The sequence below is a fragment of the Scyliorhinus torazame genome, chromosome 13 (genome assembly GCF_047496885.1).
Source record: "Scyliorhinus torazame isolate Kashiwa2021f chromosome 13, sScyTor2.1, whole genome shotgun sequence".
Lineage (NCBI taxonomy): Eukaryota > Metazoa > Chordata > Chondrichthyes > Carcharhiniformes > Scyliorhinidae > Scyliorhinus > Scyliorhinus torazame.
The window spans coordinates 36,399,613-36,416,543 of NC_092719.1; the positions used below are offsets into that span (position 1 = coordinate 36,399,613).

Consider the following 16,931-nt stretch of genomic DNA (forward strand, 5'->3'; position numbering starts at 1 on the left):
TGTTTCCAATCTCAAATGATATGAATTCCAATCTTTCCATTTGTATTCCAGTTCCGACAGCATTTCAAGATTTCGGGCCTATTAGAGCTGCTCCTCTCAGGAAATTGTCTAGAACTTTTTCAAATGCTGACTTTTTTCCTCTAACCATTGGAGGCTCTGATCAGATTCAACATGATTCCACAGAGCTCATCTAGGAGCAAGTTAAAATGCTTCACTGTACTGTTGTCACACCTTATGTTTGAACATTCTTTAGCAAACTGAGAACATACATTGCGGTTTCATCAAATGTTCGTTGTTCAAACCAGTTGCTGTCCTGTTTTAACAAAAATTGTTTTCTGCTGACTTAGTTTCTTAAATAATTTATTCCCTCACCATGTTTGTTTTCAGTGTGCCACAAAGCATTATGTACGCACTATAAACCTATTATTATCCAGGGGGGTGGCTGAGTTCAAATTCAAGATCGAATTTATATTGAAGCTGCTCCTGCTGAATCAGAATTCAATATTCTTGCTCCACAACTACATCTATCAGTTACCTCATGATTGCTTTGGTACTGGAGTACAATTGAAGTAATAGGAGTATCATGGTAAAGACCAGTGTGGCTGATGGGGTTAAAATCAGGGGACAAGATCTTTTTCTCTCTTCCCCCCCCCCCCCCCCCCCCAAATAAATTTGTGACTTTCAAGAAGTCGTTCCTTGGCATGAAAGTTTGAGAAAGACAGCTTTTGATAGCTTTTCTTGTCATGTACTTCTTCTACCAAGGACACAAATCTCCTTCTGTTCTGGGGGTTCCAACACTGATTAGCAGAATCCCTGGAGGTTTGATTATGTGAGATCTGCATTTACCTTGCGATGTTGTAGTTAATTATCTTTGTTCATGTTTTTGCATCAGCAGTTATTGTGAAAGTAACTCTTGAGAGCCTGGAGGCAGCTTGTGAACAGGCAGAGATAAAATCAAGGGTCTGCAAAGGACACATCGAAGTGAAGCATTCATAGGGAGGGAACGAGCAGAGAGAAGAGCTTTGGTTTCACTAGTAACATACTGAAATTCCTATTTTAATCCACAGTTTTATGAGAACGTGAAGATCATCTATTACTTTTTATATTACTTTTTTTAAAAAGTATGGTTTTTTGGTTTTTGCATTTAACTTGTAACAACATTGCTGAATAAAGATTTAAAGAAAAAAGAAAAACAAAAGATCCAAAGGCAACACACAGTATAAAATAAAATGAAAACGAGGAAACTTAAGTGATCCGGTGTAAATACATATATACAGATTTGAGGCCTGTTAGCATTAGGCCCTCCGTAATCAGTTCTCCCAGCAGCCCTGTTTCACTATTTACATGTGGTCACATGGTATTGAAACAAAACAGGGGCTTGTTTGAGGTGACCCAGGTGCGCCCTCCTGTTTTGCTGTTGTCTCCCTCCCCCTTCTCTTCATCTTTTGCCTGCTTCGGTGCCCCTTCCCCTTTACTGGTTACTGGTCACTAACAGGTCCTCAAATGGACCTTGGTAAATTGCTCCCAAGCCCTCCTCTGATCCCCTGATGGTGAATATTATCTTTTCTAATTTGAGGTATTCCGCTAAATCAGACAGCCAGTCTGAGGCTTTGGGTAGCGGTGCTAATCTCCAGCGGGTGATCAGGGAGGCAAAGGCTAGGGCGTCGATCCCTCTCCCCGTAAAGAATTCTGGCTGTTCCGATACCCTGAAGACCGACACTTGTGGACACGGCTCCACTCTCACCCCCACAACCTGGGACATGGCCTTAAAAGGCGGTCCAATACCCGACAAACCTGGAGCATGACGAGAACATGTGGGTGTGGTTGGCTGGGCAACGTGGCACCATTCACATTTGTCCTCCACTTCCAGAAAGAATCCGGCCATCCGTGTTGTGCTCAAATGCGCCCTTTTGCGGTGTTAAGCTCAGCCCTGCGCATGAGGAGGTGAATTTCTCCCTATGCAGTGCTTCGATCTAGAGACCTCCCCCTATCTCCATGCCTAGTTTTTCCTCCCACTTTTCCCTCGTCTCGTCCAGTGATGATTGTATCTCCACCATTAGTCACCTGTATATGTCAGCGCAGTTACTGTCCCCTCATTCATCCACAGTTAGAAGTCTGCAGTGTGTCCTGATAGCTGGTGGAACCTTGCTGTCTGTTTGCAGATGAAGTTCGTTAGTTAGTTACATATATCGCAACTCGTTCCCTTTTGAGAGCTGTAGCTTGTCAAAGTTAATGGACTTTGACTGGGCTGCCAAATCTCTTGCGGTGTATCCAGCCACGTCAGGGCTGGAAAATACTGGCCTTAGTACCAGTATTTTACCTGTAATTGATTTGTAGTAATCCTGTAACCTGATATTTAAAAGATTCCATTTCTTTTCCTTTAGACTTTGCTTTGAATTCCAGTTGCGTGTTGTAGGTAATAACTATGATCTGGGAGCCTCAGCAGAGCTGGTCTGTACTTGAACTTTGCATGCCAAGACCAGGTGGAACCAATTTAATTGAACCAGAGAGATTGCACAAAGGTCATTGGACGTTTGGAAGGGTTCTTGTCAGGCGCTCATTGGCTTGAAATCAGCTCAGCTGTAGAAGGATAACTATTAAAGCACAGAAAGAGGCTATTTGATCCCCTATCCCAGTACTGGCGTGGTTTCCTGTAAAATTGTTTCCCTAACTGAGAGCCCAACCCCCAACTGATCTGTTTATATATTTCTCCTCCTCAAACATTTATCTTAATTCTTTAAATGCTGTTTTACTCTTTACCTCAAGAGGCATTTGTGGTGAATGATCTAGCCCTCAATCCAATACCTTCCTATTCTCTTCCCCGGTGTTCTTCTCAGTCTCTGTTCCCTTGTTCTCCATCCACCCTCCTGATATCATTTTACACTGTTTATCCAGAGTGAAGTCCATAAAATTCACTCATCCCTTTACTGACTTCTGTTCCTCTGATGCTGCTGCTCCCGTTGCTAGCTCTGCAGGAAATGGTAGACCAGCACAGTCGCACAGTGGCTAGCAGTATGACTTCACAGTGCCAGGATTCCAGTAATGATTCCTGGTTTGGGTCACTGTCTGTGCAGAGTCTGCAAGTACTCCCCGTGTCTGCGTGTTTCCTCCGGGTGCTCTGGCTTCCTCCCACAAGTTCTGAAAGACGTGCTGTTAGGTAATTTGGACATTCTGTATTCTCCCTCTGTGTGTCCAAACACGTACTGGAATGTGGAGACTAGGGGCTTTTCACAGCAACTTCATTGCAGTGTTAATGTAAGCCTACTTGTGACAATAAAGATTATTATTATTACTGTTGCCACATTCCCTAGTCTCTTCCTTTCCCAAACGAATCCCAGTATGGCGTCATATTGAAAAAATTCTGTTTGGCAAATTTTCTATCTCCTGATCTAATTTTATATCCGGTGATTTTAACCGTTGTTTTACTGCCTAGGGTTGCAAGCTATGATGAGTATCTTGAGTTGGAACGCATTCTAATTTTAAGAAAAAAATACTGTGGATGCAGATCTGCAATAAAAACAAAGTTGTGAAAAAAATCTATCGGTGTCTGTGGAGAGAGAAGCAAGTTAACGTTTAGAGTCCAATATGATTAATTTTTGGGAACACTGGAAATGATTTTTGAGGGGGTGGTCAATTAAATTGTCACCTCTGGAGCCCCATCCAATAAGGACAGTGGTGGGCTTTTGAGCACTGGCAGATCGGCAACCCCTCCGTAGCCGTAGGAGCTGCTAATCTAGATTGGTTAAAGAGAGGATGCTTCAAGGTGATGGTGCTCTCTGAAGAGACGCTAGCTGTCAGGCCAACATTGTGAAGGGAATTTTCTGTGGTCTTCTATTTGTGTTGTAATTTTTATTGGGCAGGCAACTTAGTTCTTACCTGTTTTTCCCATTATGTATGAAACATTCATTGATGAATTTTAACTGATTTACTGTGTTACAGATTGGGGCTTATGATCAACAGATATGGGAGAAATCCGTAGAACAAAAAGAGATCAAGGTAGAGTATTTTTAATTTCTAAATGCAATTTCTATGGAGTTCGAATGGTCAGCATGTGATAACTCAGCTGAGTAAATAGCATGAAGGGGCATCCAAATTTCCATAAACATTTGTGTATCCTGTAATGGTATCATGTAAAGAGAAAAATGTCCTTCTCACAGCTGCTTCCATCTATTTTATAAGGGCAATATTTAATTCCTTTGGAATACAAATTTATTTGTTTATTCTTTACATGCAAGTAACACTGAAAAGCAGCAGTTGTAGCCAACAGTGCCCTTTTTATGCAAGAAGAGTTGAGTCGCCTTTCTATTCCTGTTTAATGATCTGAGCTACAAATTGCTTTAGGTCTCAGACCAAGGTCACCGATATAGATGTCAGCCAATTTTAAATACTGATATGATATATCTCAGATGGACTTTGGACTGGCAAAGCTGTATGCAAAGTTGGCTTCTATTTTGATTTAAAAAGCAGAGTTGTGGTCAGCTTCACAAACTTTAGGTTTTGTACATCACTGCTAGTGATGACAGGTTTATTTCGATATTTCTCATTTTCATAGTCACACGTGCAGGATGAAGAATATTTCCTTACTCCCCAGCCCAAAAATATAAACAACTATATTTTGTTTTCGGAAATATTTCCTGCATTGCATTTTTTAATTGCCCTCATTTAAAAGTATAATTTTGTAGTTTTATTAACTATTCTATTTGTAATTGTTACATGCCTCAAACTTTTAACATCTAGTTAGATTCATGGCCACTCAGCAATCAATTACTTAGTAATTATTTTTATAGAATGGCATGGAATTTATCTTACTGATTTTTCTGCTGATTAAAAGAGTGGACAGTGAGCATCAATGTTGTTGGGAATGTTCAGGGTCCCAGTGCTCCATGTAATAGCCAAGAGGATTAACGAATATAGTCAATCGGAAATTAGATTCAAGTTAAGGTGCTTCCATTAGTGTAGTGCTCAGTTGCTAGGCTCTGTTGGAAAGGGTCCAGAGGAGGTTCACAAAAATGATCCCTGGAATGAAGAACTTGTCGTATGAGGAACGGTTGAGGATTCTGGTCAGTACTCGTTGGAGTTTAGAAGGATGAGGGGGGATCTTATTGAAACTTGCAGGATGCTACGTGACCTGGATTGAGTGGACGTGGAGAGGATGTTTCCACCATTAGGAAAAACTAGAAGCAGAGGACACAATCTCAGACTAAACGGACGCTCCTTTAAAACAGAGATGAGGGGGAATCTTTTCAGACAGAGGGTGGTGAAGCTGTGGAACTCTTTGCCACAGAAGGCTGCGGAGGCCAAATCACTGAGTATCTTTAAAACAGAGATAGATAGGTTTTTGATCAATAAGGGGATCAGGGGTATGGGGAGAAGACAGGAGAATGGGGATGAGAAAATATCAGCCATGATTGAATGGCGGAGCAGACTCGATAGGCCGAGTGGCCTAATTCTGCTCTTGTGTCTTATGGTCTTATATTTTATGACTATTTTGCTGAATACTATCCCTGTATTTTGTTACCTGTGTTTTATTTCTACATCATGCCATTTCTGTCAGTGTATAAGTTACTAAGTAGTCATATTAGTCTTTCATTAAATTTGTCCTCCTTTTTAGTATTATTTATATGGGCGGCACTGTAGCATAGTGGTTAGCGCTGTTGTTTCACAGCAGCAGGGCCCCAGGTTCAATTCCCGGCTTGGGTCATTGGCTGTGTGGACGTTCTCCCCATGTCTGCATGGATTTCCTCCGGGCGCTCCGGTTTCCTCGCACAAGTCCCGAAAGACGTGCTTGTTAGGTGAATTGGACATTCTGAATTCTCCCTCAGTTACCCGAACAGGTGCCGGAGTGTGGTGACTAGGGGATTTTCCCAGTAACTTCATTGCAGTGTTAATGTAAACCTACTTGTGACACTAATAAAGATTATTATATTATTACTTTTTACAGTTTATTACACTGGTAAGTACCCCAGGAAATGATTTTGTGTTTGTACACTTGTACACTGCCATGGTCAGTTGTGCTATGGATTCTGGCCTGGTTTTTTGATTCAAGTTTTGAATATATGCTGTGTGATTCAAAGGGTTCAATGAAGGATTTTCCTCTATGTGCTACCAGTACCAAATTGATAAATACATTTATTAAGTAAATGTCTTTACTATTTTGCTACACAGAGTACATTGATAAGTACTAAAAGCATGGATATGAATTGCACTGCAGCGTATTTTTATGTTTTATGTGTACTGCACCACACATCCAGAACGAATGTGTGTGTTATTAATACGTTATTCTTGAAGGTGCACACTTTTTATTACACTAATGAGATTCTGAGTGCTACAGAATATTGAGAAGCCTTCTGGCATTGGCTACCACCTCTTCACACCCTCGAATTTAAAAACATAGGCACTTTTCAAAGATAGATTTATGAATCCCTGGCTGCAAGTCTCCAAAGCACTTGGTGCACTTCGATTGGCAATCACTGGGTCTCACCCCAAATCTCAATCCCATGTATCTTGCTATCAAAGATTCTTGCACAATGTGCATCATGTTTAATTGACAACATAAACACTTCAGTTCCTTGCTCTATTCAACAGCACATTTCTGAACATTTCCTCGTTAGAAATAAAACAAAATCTCCAGCCTTAGCAATTATTTGCAATGTATTAGTTATAATTGGTATATGAACTTAGTGTCATGAACATGTGCTCATCACAGGCACAATCCTGTAAATGTTTTATAAGTTTACACCTCATGGTTCATTGGTAAAGCTATTGTGATTCCTCTTATCCATAACATTTAATTACTGATAAATATGCAGCATTCTTAACAGCCCTACCAGTCTGGGGTGGTGAACTTTGTGTGAATGGCTGCTTGAATTGATCAGGTTGAATATAACATTGGAAATGGTGGAAATAACCATGGCAATGGCCACCTCTGTGTTCACTGCAATTTTCTGTTATTTTACATGCATTCTTCCTGGAAAGCATAAATTATGCATTTATATATTACGTGCAAGGATTGCCAGCTGTTTCCAAAGATTTTTATTATCTTCCACAAGAAATCATCACGTACCTAAAAGCATTTCAAACTACCAGTTGTGAACATAAAACTTGTTAAATGAAGCTCAGATGCAGCTTTTGCTCGGTCACGAGCCTTGAAGATGTGTCACAAGATAGTTACAGATGAGGAAGTCCATTTCAGCTACTCCAACCAGAATGGTCCTGAAGTTTCTCATTGTAGCAACTAGTTAGTTCTGAAATGATTTAGAGTTTATACTTCTGCTCTAACAAGAACCCATTTCATTTATTATTCATTGTATGAAGAAAACTTAAAGTTGAAACTCCCTTGTCCAACTCCTTCAATTTAATTTAAAATAATTTTCCAGATTTCCCATACTGTTTACAATTTTATTTATGCCTATAACTTCTCAGATGGTCATTTTAAGGATTTTCCAGACTATTCACAATCGAGATGCCAGAGGCACATAAGCATTCTTGTGTTTTCTCTGCACTGCTCTGAGTGCTTACATGTCCCGATTGTACCTTGACAAAAATTGGAAATTTTACTTGTGCTGTAGTCTGATCAGGAAACTGTACAGTTTGATTATGAGCACTTATTTATTGTGCTCTGTTAACATTCTATTAACTTTGTTGATTGAACGGGCAGCACGATGGAGCAGTGGTTAGCATTGCTGCCTCACGGCACCGAGGTCCCAGGTTTGATCCCGGCTCTGGGTTTGGAGTTTGCACATTCTTCCCGTGTTTGCATGGGTTTCGCCCCCACAACCCCAAAAAATGTGCAGGGTAGGTGGATTGGTCACGCTAAATTGCCCCTTAATTGGGAAAAAAAATGAATTGGGTACACTAAACTTTAAACAAAAAACTTTGTTGATTGCCGTTCTGCACTGATTGGGCATTCTTTGTCAAGTTACCAAGACCTGGATCTCTTCTAATGTCATCCATTGCTATTTGAACACTAATCACCAACTGCATGTATTACTTATTTTTAATTCCCTAACCGTGGTATTTTGTATTTGTTTGTTCTAAGTTTCAACCACCATTTTTGCTCCTCTTGCTTGCACACTTTATATTCATTGTGAAATTTCTGTGTTGTCTCTTTCGATTTCACTACTCCTATCATAGGTTAGTATTATCTGCAAATTTGATCTTCTTGTACGATCTTTTTTATTTAATTTTTTGAATCTAATACTTTTCTGAGTCCAAGGCCAACATTTTCCTTTTTGAGGTGAGAAGCAGGGGTTGGGATCAATCCCAACATTGTGATCCTGCCTTCATCCTGGCAGTGTCGATGGGCAGAATTATTTAATCTCTCTGATGATATGGGTGCCTGGAGTTGGGTTTGTGAGGCAGAAACTGAGATGAATTAATACATAAGTGACTAGGCTTTCAAACAGCGAAACAGTTGACTGATCTGATTTGCAAAGAATGAATGAATGGAGAGCGAATTTAAACAATTAACTCTGGATCTCACAATGGGGTAGCCCTTCAATATTGTACCAAGGAGAAGTACACTTTATCCAATTGATAATCTATTCTAATACTTTGGAAGACCTTTCCACATTTACAATGTTTGTAAATTCGCCATTTTTTTACTTGACAGCTTGCCCGTTGTCAGAAGTAACAACTTGGCAGCTGTATTATTTAATAATCAAAACACTGTCATTGCTCACTTATTAAAACCAAAAACAACTCGGGCTAAAGAATTTCATGGTGAACTGTAACAGAGGAAGCACCATTTTTACTTCTAATTTATCCTCTTTTTGTCTCCAATCCATGGTTAGCGCCCATTCTGCAATTTCATTCTGTGATTTCAGAGTAAAAACAAGGTACCTCAAATTGCAGACATTCTCAAACACCCCCTTTTATAATGATGCTGGCAATTACTAAATTGCAGTGTGTTGGGTTTTCAACCTGCCCCTTTTCTTAAACTGCAAAAAATGGCCGGAGATATAAATGGAGGTAGAGATTCTGCTTTTGCATCTTGGCGGTCATTTTCTTTAAGAACCTGAGTCTGTTTAGGATCACAAAATCTTGGCACAAGTCACTGATATAAATTCAAAATAGTTAGTTATAATTGAATGTCCCAGCACTAACACCTGTGACCCCAATTGCTGTATCATTCTACCCCTTCAACCAATTTCTTATCCAAAACCTCAGAATTTACCCTAGACTCCCAAAGCTTTTGAGTTCATATAAGACTTTGTCAACTTCTCGATCTCTTCATTATCTATGTTCTAAGCTTCATCAGAGCCTAAGGGGCGATTTTGAGCCCACGTTAACCACCATTGTGATGGTGACGCGGGTTAAAAATCCGGCGCAAATTGGAAAACCTGATTCTCTCTGGCAAGATCTCGATTTCCGATTTTCAAGCCCCCTCGTCGGTGGAGTAATGCCAAACATGTTGCGGGAGCCTGGGACCTAATTTGAATACATTAGCAATAATTCGCGAGCAGTTTCTCTGAGACTCGCTCCTGGGGGCAGGGTGACTGTGAGGTACTTAGATGGGGTTCCATGAGAGACCAGGCTCTAAGGGCAGAGTGGGGGACTTCGGAATGGGTTGCATCCCTCCCTCATGAGGCAGGAAGATCCTCTCATTGTGGGGGGGGGGGGGGGATGACCCCTTTTGAGCACTAAAGGTGCTCAATGATTGGAAGTATGTGGTGTGCTTCCTGCAAGAAACCCACACCGTTCTGGGAGACGAATGCTGCTGGATTGGCGAGAGGGGTCTACATGAGTCCCCTGGCCTGTCATTCTGGCGGGTGGCTATCTTATTGGCCCTCTATTTTCAGTCAGTAATTTTGGGGGTCAAGGAGCCTGTGCAAGGCCGATTGCTGCACCTGACGGTCCACGAGGGGGGAGTGGTATTGCACTTTGTGAATGTCTATGCCGTCCTTCGCTGGTCAGCAACAGGGGAGGGGAGGGCGGTGGGGAGGACTTTTACTGGCGCCTCCACCCTATCCCCATAACCCAGGTCAATGTGGTTCTGTTGCAGGAGACCCACCTGCGGGTAAGAGACCAGGTTAGGCTTCGGGAGAGTTAGGTTAACCAGATATTTAACCCATACTTCATCATCAGGGCCCACGATTTGGCAATACTTATGAATAAAAGTGTTTGGTTCCAAATTAACCCACTCAGGAGGTGGCTGATGACGCCAGTGCAGAGGCCACAAACAGCTGCGGAGACTTACTGCAATGGTACTTTTGTGCCAACGCTCAAACTGGTTGATAGGTGTTAGGGCTGCTAAAGATGTGGTTCCGCTGTTTGGACCAGTCGGGGTATGTCCTCCAATATAGCCTCCAGAGGTTTTTTTTTTCCTTTATTCTTTCATGGGATGTGGGCACGCAGGCAAGGCCATAATTTGTTGCCCTAACTTCCCTTAGAACTGCACGCAGGCAAGGCCCTTAATTTGTTACCCTAACTTCCCTTAGAACTGAGTGGCTTTGTTTTAAAGAGTCAACCACACTGCTGTGGATCTGGAGTCACATGTAGGCCAGACCAGGTGAGGATGGCAGATTTCCTTCCATAAAGGGCATTAGCAAACCAGATGGGTTTTTACAACAATTGACAATGATTTCATGGTCATCTTTTAATTTCAGATTTTTATTGGATTCACATTTCGCCATCTGCCTTGGTGGGATTCAAACCTGGGTCCTCAGAGCATTACCCTGCATGCCCGGATTACTAGTCCAGTGACAATACCATTACACTACTGCCTCCCCGCAGTGCCTCGCATAATTATGGTCTGCTGCGTTCCCCACAACTTGGCGCTGCAGAGGGGAGACCGGCTAAAGAACCATGAGGAGATGGGGGAGCACCACCTCTCCTCAGATGAGGAGGGCAGCGCAGGGCAACCCACGGAGGAGGAGAAGGAAGGGCCTTGGGTCATGTCCAGGGCCTGCATTGACCAAAGGGCTAGGAACACCCTCAAAGCCCCATGGCTTGGTGACGATCGGGACGAGGGAATGAAGAGCTCTTCCACCATGCGGTGTGTCATCTCATCAGTGCTGTACTATCAGCAGTAGGTTTTTGTGGTGGTAGCCAAGTTCATGGACAGGGCGCTCAAGCTGGACTGTGCAGGAGCATGATGATGACTTGCATTGAAGACAGAATGATGATCCTCTTGTCCTCAGCGAATTGTCTGACTCATGCATGGCAAAGAGCTGAACACGTCCTGCCAATGAACGGGTTTATCTTGGGGTACAGCGATACTGGATGGCCTCATCTGCTGCAGTCCCCTCAGGTCAGGGGGCCCTGCTGTTTTCCTCCAACTAACATCCGAGGTGGGCGGCCTCTCCAAACATTGTCAGCTCACAGCGTCCTCACCACTGGAGAAGAGTGGCAGAAATGATGGCCTGAGTGTTTAGCTAGGGGCAGGTGGCCCATACCAGCAGCAGCGGTGTGTCTTTATTGAGCCATCAGTGTGGGAGTTGGGAGAGACACAGTGCTGCCATTCTCACACTCCACAAGTGCCCGGGGGGGGGGTTGCAGAACATGGCACCATGAAATGACAGGGTGGAGGATCTACTGATGAACAAAGTAATGTTTAATACTAGAGTTATATTATAATGGATCTTTCTCAACTAGTGCCAAGGTTCCCATGCCCACTAGATGCCTACAGTTTCTTACTCTTCCTCACCCTCCCACTACATCTAGGTATATACACAGGATCCACAGCTGAGTTTGAGGCAGCTTGCTGCCTTCCATGCCCTGTGCCTGAGATGACCATAGTGGAGATGACCCCTTGAGGGTCTGGGCCTACATGTGAACAACACTGATGTTGCAGTGCTACTCTCCTCGGTGTGCTGGCCTGGGAATGGGTCGCTCATCAGTGTCAGATGGACTGGGCTTCCCCTTGGTGGATGGCCCTGGATTGTGCTCCTGTCAATCCTCTTCCCTTTGAGTGCCCAAGGGACCCTGTGCTCCTCCATGGGTTAGAGGAGCAGTTGGAGTGAGATTCAATAGACCCACCATCCTCTGGCGCTGACACTCGTGGATTCCTATTAGCACCTACACAGTGCAGTTGAAGCCCTACACCATGGAGCTCAACCTCAGCCATGGATGTCATGAGCTGAGCTACGGAGCGGACACATGTCCTGCACCAAGGTCTCCATGGCGGTTCCCACCCTCTCTTGGCATCATTGCATTGGGATGACTGCATCGTCTCTTCAGACAGAAGGTGATGGAACTTCACCAATTGGCCTTGCAGTCTGAGGAAAAATGTTGTCATTCCCTTCCTGAAACTCGTGACTCTGTCTTTGCAGTTCCAGCTGCTCTGGGGTGACCAGACCCAGGGGAAGGTCATCAGCCAGGGGCTCAGCAGAGTCCTGGGCTCCGGGATCCCTCCAAGTGCTTGTTTCCTGCGATGACTTTGCCCTGCCTGCTGTGAATCTTCAATTGTGAGGTGCTCAGCAGTGAGTGACCCAGAGGCCTGCCTACTAGTTAACCCTACCGAGGTGTGAGTGTTGGTGGAGTGTGTGGGTGACCGATGTGATGCCTCTTTAATGGTGTTGTCCAAGACGTCTCCCTCCGAGCTGCTTCTATGTGTGGTCTCCAAGGGGTGCGAGGACGGTCTGAGCTGGTCAACTGATTGCCCTGCAAGGGAAGGGAGATGGCATTAGTGCATCGTTGAGGGTAAATGATGGGACGATGTTTACTCACATGAGGCTTGACGAATGACTGTGTCCTGAGGCTTCTCACGTTTGTCTGCAGCGCCTACTTCGCTCTTTGCGCAGGCACGGTCTTGCTCTTCACTGGCCAGCTCAAGAGCTCTTTCCGCAAAGGAGTTGAGGCATGACTGCGGGTGGCTGTGCTCGCTCACACCTGTTATGCTCAGGTTTGTCCTGCAAAGGGACTGATGGGGAGGTGGGAGTCCTGCTAGTTCAGATGGTGATGAAAAGGAGCAGTGTAGGTAGGTTAGGGAGACACCATTGCCTTGTGACAAGTGTTGGTAACCCGTGAGGTGGCTGGGTAAGAGATCACCTTAGAGGTGTGAGAGACTGGAGGTGGCAGATCTACCCTAGCTGCGCATAGAAGTTTGTTCATCTTTTTGCGGCACTGCTGCCCCGCCCTTTTCTGCAGGGAGCTGGCACTAACTAGGGCTTCCTCTGCCTCCCAGGCAGGGTTGGTGACTTTGCTGGAAGGATGTCGGTGTGACCATGGATACAGGATAGCCTGCCTCTGCATCGCACATTCCACGAGTCTGGTCAGGGCTTCCTCTGTGAATCGTGCAGCTTCCTGGTAGTCATCCCCGCTAATGGATCTGGAACGGGTGCTGGCGAGGTGTTTATATGGAGCTCTCCACTGATTGCAGAGATTAAGTTGCTCCGGGGAGAGCATAACAGTGGGAGGGCACCATGAGCCTAGCATGATTCACGTGGCTAAAAAAACATTTTCAAAGAGGCTCAATAATCTCATAAATTTCCTGCCGGCGCCAGCCGGATTTGTACCAATTTACACACCGGAACCAACATGGTCAAATTTATGTAAGATTCCACCCTGTATGTGCTGTCATTTCCTCAAAGAAATCAAACAATTTAGGCAGGATCTGTATTAACTGTCATTATTTAAGGACTTGTTTTATTGTTAAAGGTCAAGTTTACATATGATTTCCATTATTTTACATGGGATTGAAGTAAATTAAAGTTGGTGGGTAGAGAAGGGTATTTCTAAAATTAATGAGATTTGTGGAAATCACTCATTTGTATTCATTAAGGTAAACAGTAGCTAAGTATCTTTTTTACACTCTAGCTGAGGATTAATGTCTGTCGGTTGTATGTCCATGAAGCTGCTGTACAAAGGGACATTATCACCTCAGATATTCAACAATAATCTCTTCCCCACCCCCAATACTAGCTGGCTCCACCAAATAATGGCCAAGCAACTTTGCCTCACAATGCCAGGGACCCGTGTTCAAATCCAGCCTCGGATGATTGTCTGTTTGGAGTTTGCACTTTCTCCCCATATCTGCGTGGGTTTCCACAGGGTGCTCCTATTTCCTCCCACAGTCCAAAGATGTGCAGGTTAGGTGAATTGGTCATGATAAATTACCCCTTAGGGTGGGGTTGCAGGAATAGGGCGGGGAATTGGGCCTAAATAGGATGGTCTTTCGAAGGGTCGGTGCAGATGATGGGCTGAATGCCTCCTTCTGCACTGTAGGGATTCTATGATCCAATGAACACTTGCCATGATAAGTGCTTGCAATATGGTACAAAAATGTTGTAAACACAATTAATTCTGTAAGATTGAACACCTGGATGAGAATCAATTTTACATGCATGAAGGGTCCTGCTTTGGACAGATGAAATGTCAACAGTAAGTCTGGTTCTGCATTGAATATGTGATCTTCGTTTTCTATTTCTGATCATGCTTGTTGACGTGGCATTCTTATATGCAGGTTAAAGTGGGAAATATTGTTTGTTTACTGGATTTCTGTTTCTTTCCCATAGGGCATGAAGAACAAACCAAAGAAAACTGGCCATGTAAAGCCAGACCTCATAGATGTCGATCTTGTAAGAGGTAAATGTGCCTTTTTTGTTTAAGGAAAATGTATCCAATGTTGTTGCCCTCATTTGTAGATAACAAGTTGCACCCAAATTTCCTCACAAACTCATTAGAATATGTCCGAATTTAAGATAGGTGGATATGGGCATAAATCATAAAACAATTCGGGGCCTAGATGACATCTACCCAAGGCCACATGTTTTTGCCATTGGTCATCTTGTGACGAAACAGGCTGAGTATTGATCTGCAGATCTTTGGACACATGGGGCAGGACATGAGCTGCGATGGCATCTGGAGTGTAGGGTTTACTTTATTTTTTCGTTGCTACTGTGCCTTATAAAGGTGTTTGGACTTGCTTGATGGACAAATTGTTGCCATTTTGAATGATTAGTAGCAAGCTCCTCCCAGTCATTAATGTCAATGTTGCCATGTTTCAATGAGAACTTCAGAGTGTCTTTGAAGTGTTTTCTTTGTCTTTCCCTGGAGTATTGGCCATTTGAGAGTTGAGAAAATAGGACCGGACCAGAGGCCATCTGGTCACAATGTCCATCCAGTGCATTGTAGTTGATTTTGCAGGAGTTTTGCCTGAATTCTTGTTTAGCTGCTATCAGGAAGGATACTAGAGCTGGTTAATGGCCTTCCCATTGAATCTGGAGTATGTGGTGGAGGTATTACAGATGGAATTTTTCTACTGCTCTTATGTCGTTGATGCACAGCCCAGATCTCACTGCAGTAAAAGGGTGTTGTGACAACAACTGGTCTGTACACTAGGCCTTTAGTTGATTGTGGAACTGTGGATGGCCTTCTATTAAGCATTTGCTGCTGTAGTTTGTAGAAGGTGAGTTGGCACAGCTCATCCTGATTTGGATCTCCTTGTGAATGGTGACCTTTTGAGAGCGGTGAATGCCAAGGTATGGGAAGTGCTCAACATTTGCCAGAGTTTCTCCTTCAACATATATGGGTGGTGGAATATTTAGCAGATCAGGCACGGTTAATTTGAGTTTTGTACTGTCAGCATTCAAGGGTAGGCTGAATTTCTTGTATGCAGACTTGAAGAGATTAAGAGTGGCTTACAAATCACGTGCAGAGTGGGCAATAACACAACAGTCATTGCAAACTGTAGATCATGTACATCTACGATGGTCAGTTTAGTTTTAGCATGGGGCGGCACGGTGGAACAGTGGTTAGCACTGGGACTACGGTGCTGAGGACCCGGGTTCGAATCCCGACCCTGGGTCACTGTCCGTGTGGAGTTTGCACATTCTCCCCGTGTCTGCGTGGGTTTCACCCCCACAACCCAAAGATGTGCAGGTTAGGTGGATTGACCACGCTAAATTGCCCCTTAATAGGAAAAAAAATAAAATTGGGTACTCTAAATTTATTTTAAAAATGTTTTAAAGTTTAGTTTTAGCATGGAGATGACTGCGGTTAAAGAGTTTTCCACACCAGGGGGCAATTGATCTTCTGATCCGATAAATAGCCACTATCAGGGAGATTGCAAATAGTATGAAAGCTATCAGACAACCTAGCTTGATTTGGGGGCATATTTTGAAAGCATCTGTTTCAGATCTACCATTCAAGGCAGCTCAAGGCAAAACTTTGTGAATCTTTGGAATTTTCTACCATCATTAAATTTATTTAAATATATAGTCGACAGACTTTTGGTGTCAAGGGTCTTAAATTCTTGTAAGAAGCTTTACAATTTTTGCCAATTTGGTGGGCAGAGATTCTTTTGGCTGGAGGGATTTGGATGTTTTATTGTTACATGGGCAGCTCACTTGCATCTATAATTCTGTGATCTTTCAAGGCATATAATTGGGCTTGTGCCCAGATTACTGTTGCATCTGGATGTAAATGCAGAGGAAATTCCAGGTCCCTGGTCACATCCAAAAACTGTTTTCTTGAATGCAGAGTAATCACTATTGGTATCTAAGTTCCCTTACCCCAGAAATTGGTCACTTATTGGTGGCATTGCTGCTAGAACTATGGACTAAAGTGGAAAATATATTTGCTGACCATGTGGCAGATTAATTTCTATGTCAAGCTTTTAGCACTGTTGGCATTTCAGCATTAAGTTATCCATAAGCAGACAAGTTAGGAATTTTCAAGGATGAGAAATTTTGGCCATTTAGCAGAATTCAGACTTTTAGATAAATTTTAAAATTGTTTTTTCCCTGTTGCTGGCATCTCCAATGCGGTCGAAGTCAGGGAGAGAGAGAGAGAGACTCAAAAAGTCTGGAAAATCTCTGCCAATAGCGAAGCTGAGAGCAGGCTTGGAGGAGCTGCTGCTCATCCCAATGCTATGCTGCTGGCTGTTTGGTTGAGTCATGGGGTTCGGCAGACAGTCGGAGAAGGAAGGAGCAGCAGAGCTTGAGACTTGGTGGTTTGGCAGGCTGGTTGTGCAGGGAGATGGTGGGAAA

General features: G+C 43.5%; 1 protein-coding gene across 3 annotated transcripts in view; it reads left to right on the forward strand.

Annotated features, from left to right (window-relative positions):
- Nucleotides 1-16,931, forward strand: part of LOC140387963 (protein PHTF2-like) — a 172,541-nt gene that overhangs the window by 99,542 nt on the left and 56,068 nt on the right. For all 3 annotated transcript variants that reach the window (XM_072471352.1, XM_072471353.1, XM_072471351.1), the window contains exons 3-4: nt 3,940-3,996; nt 14,457-14,526. In XM_072471352.1, coding sequence (XP_072327453.1) covers nt 3,940-3,996; nt 14,457-14,526 — 127 coding nt within the window. The remainder of the gene's footprint in view (nt 1-3,939; nt 3,997-14,456; nt 14,527-16,931) is intronic.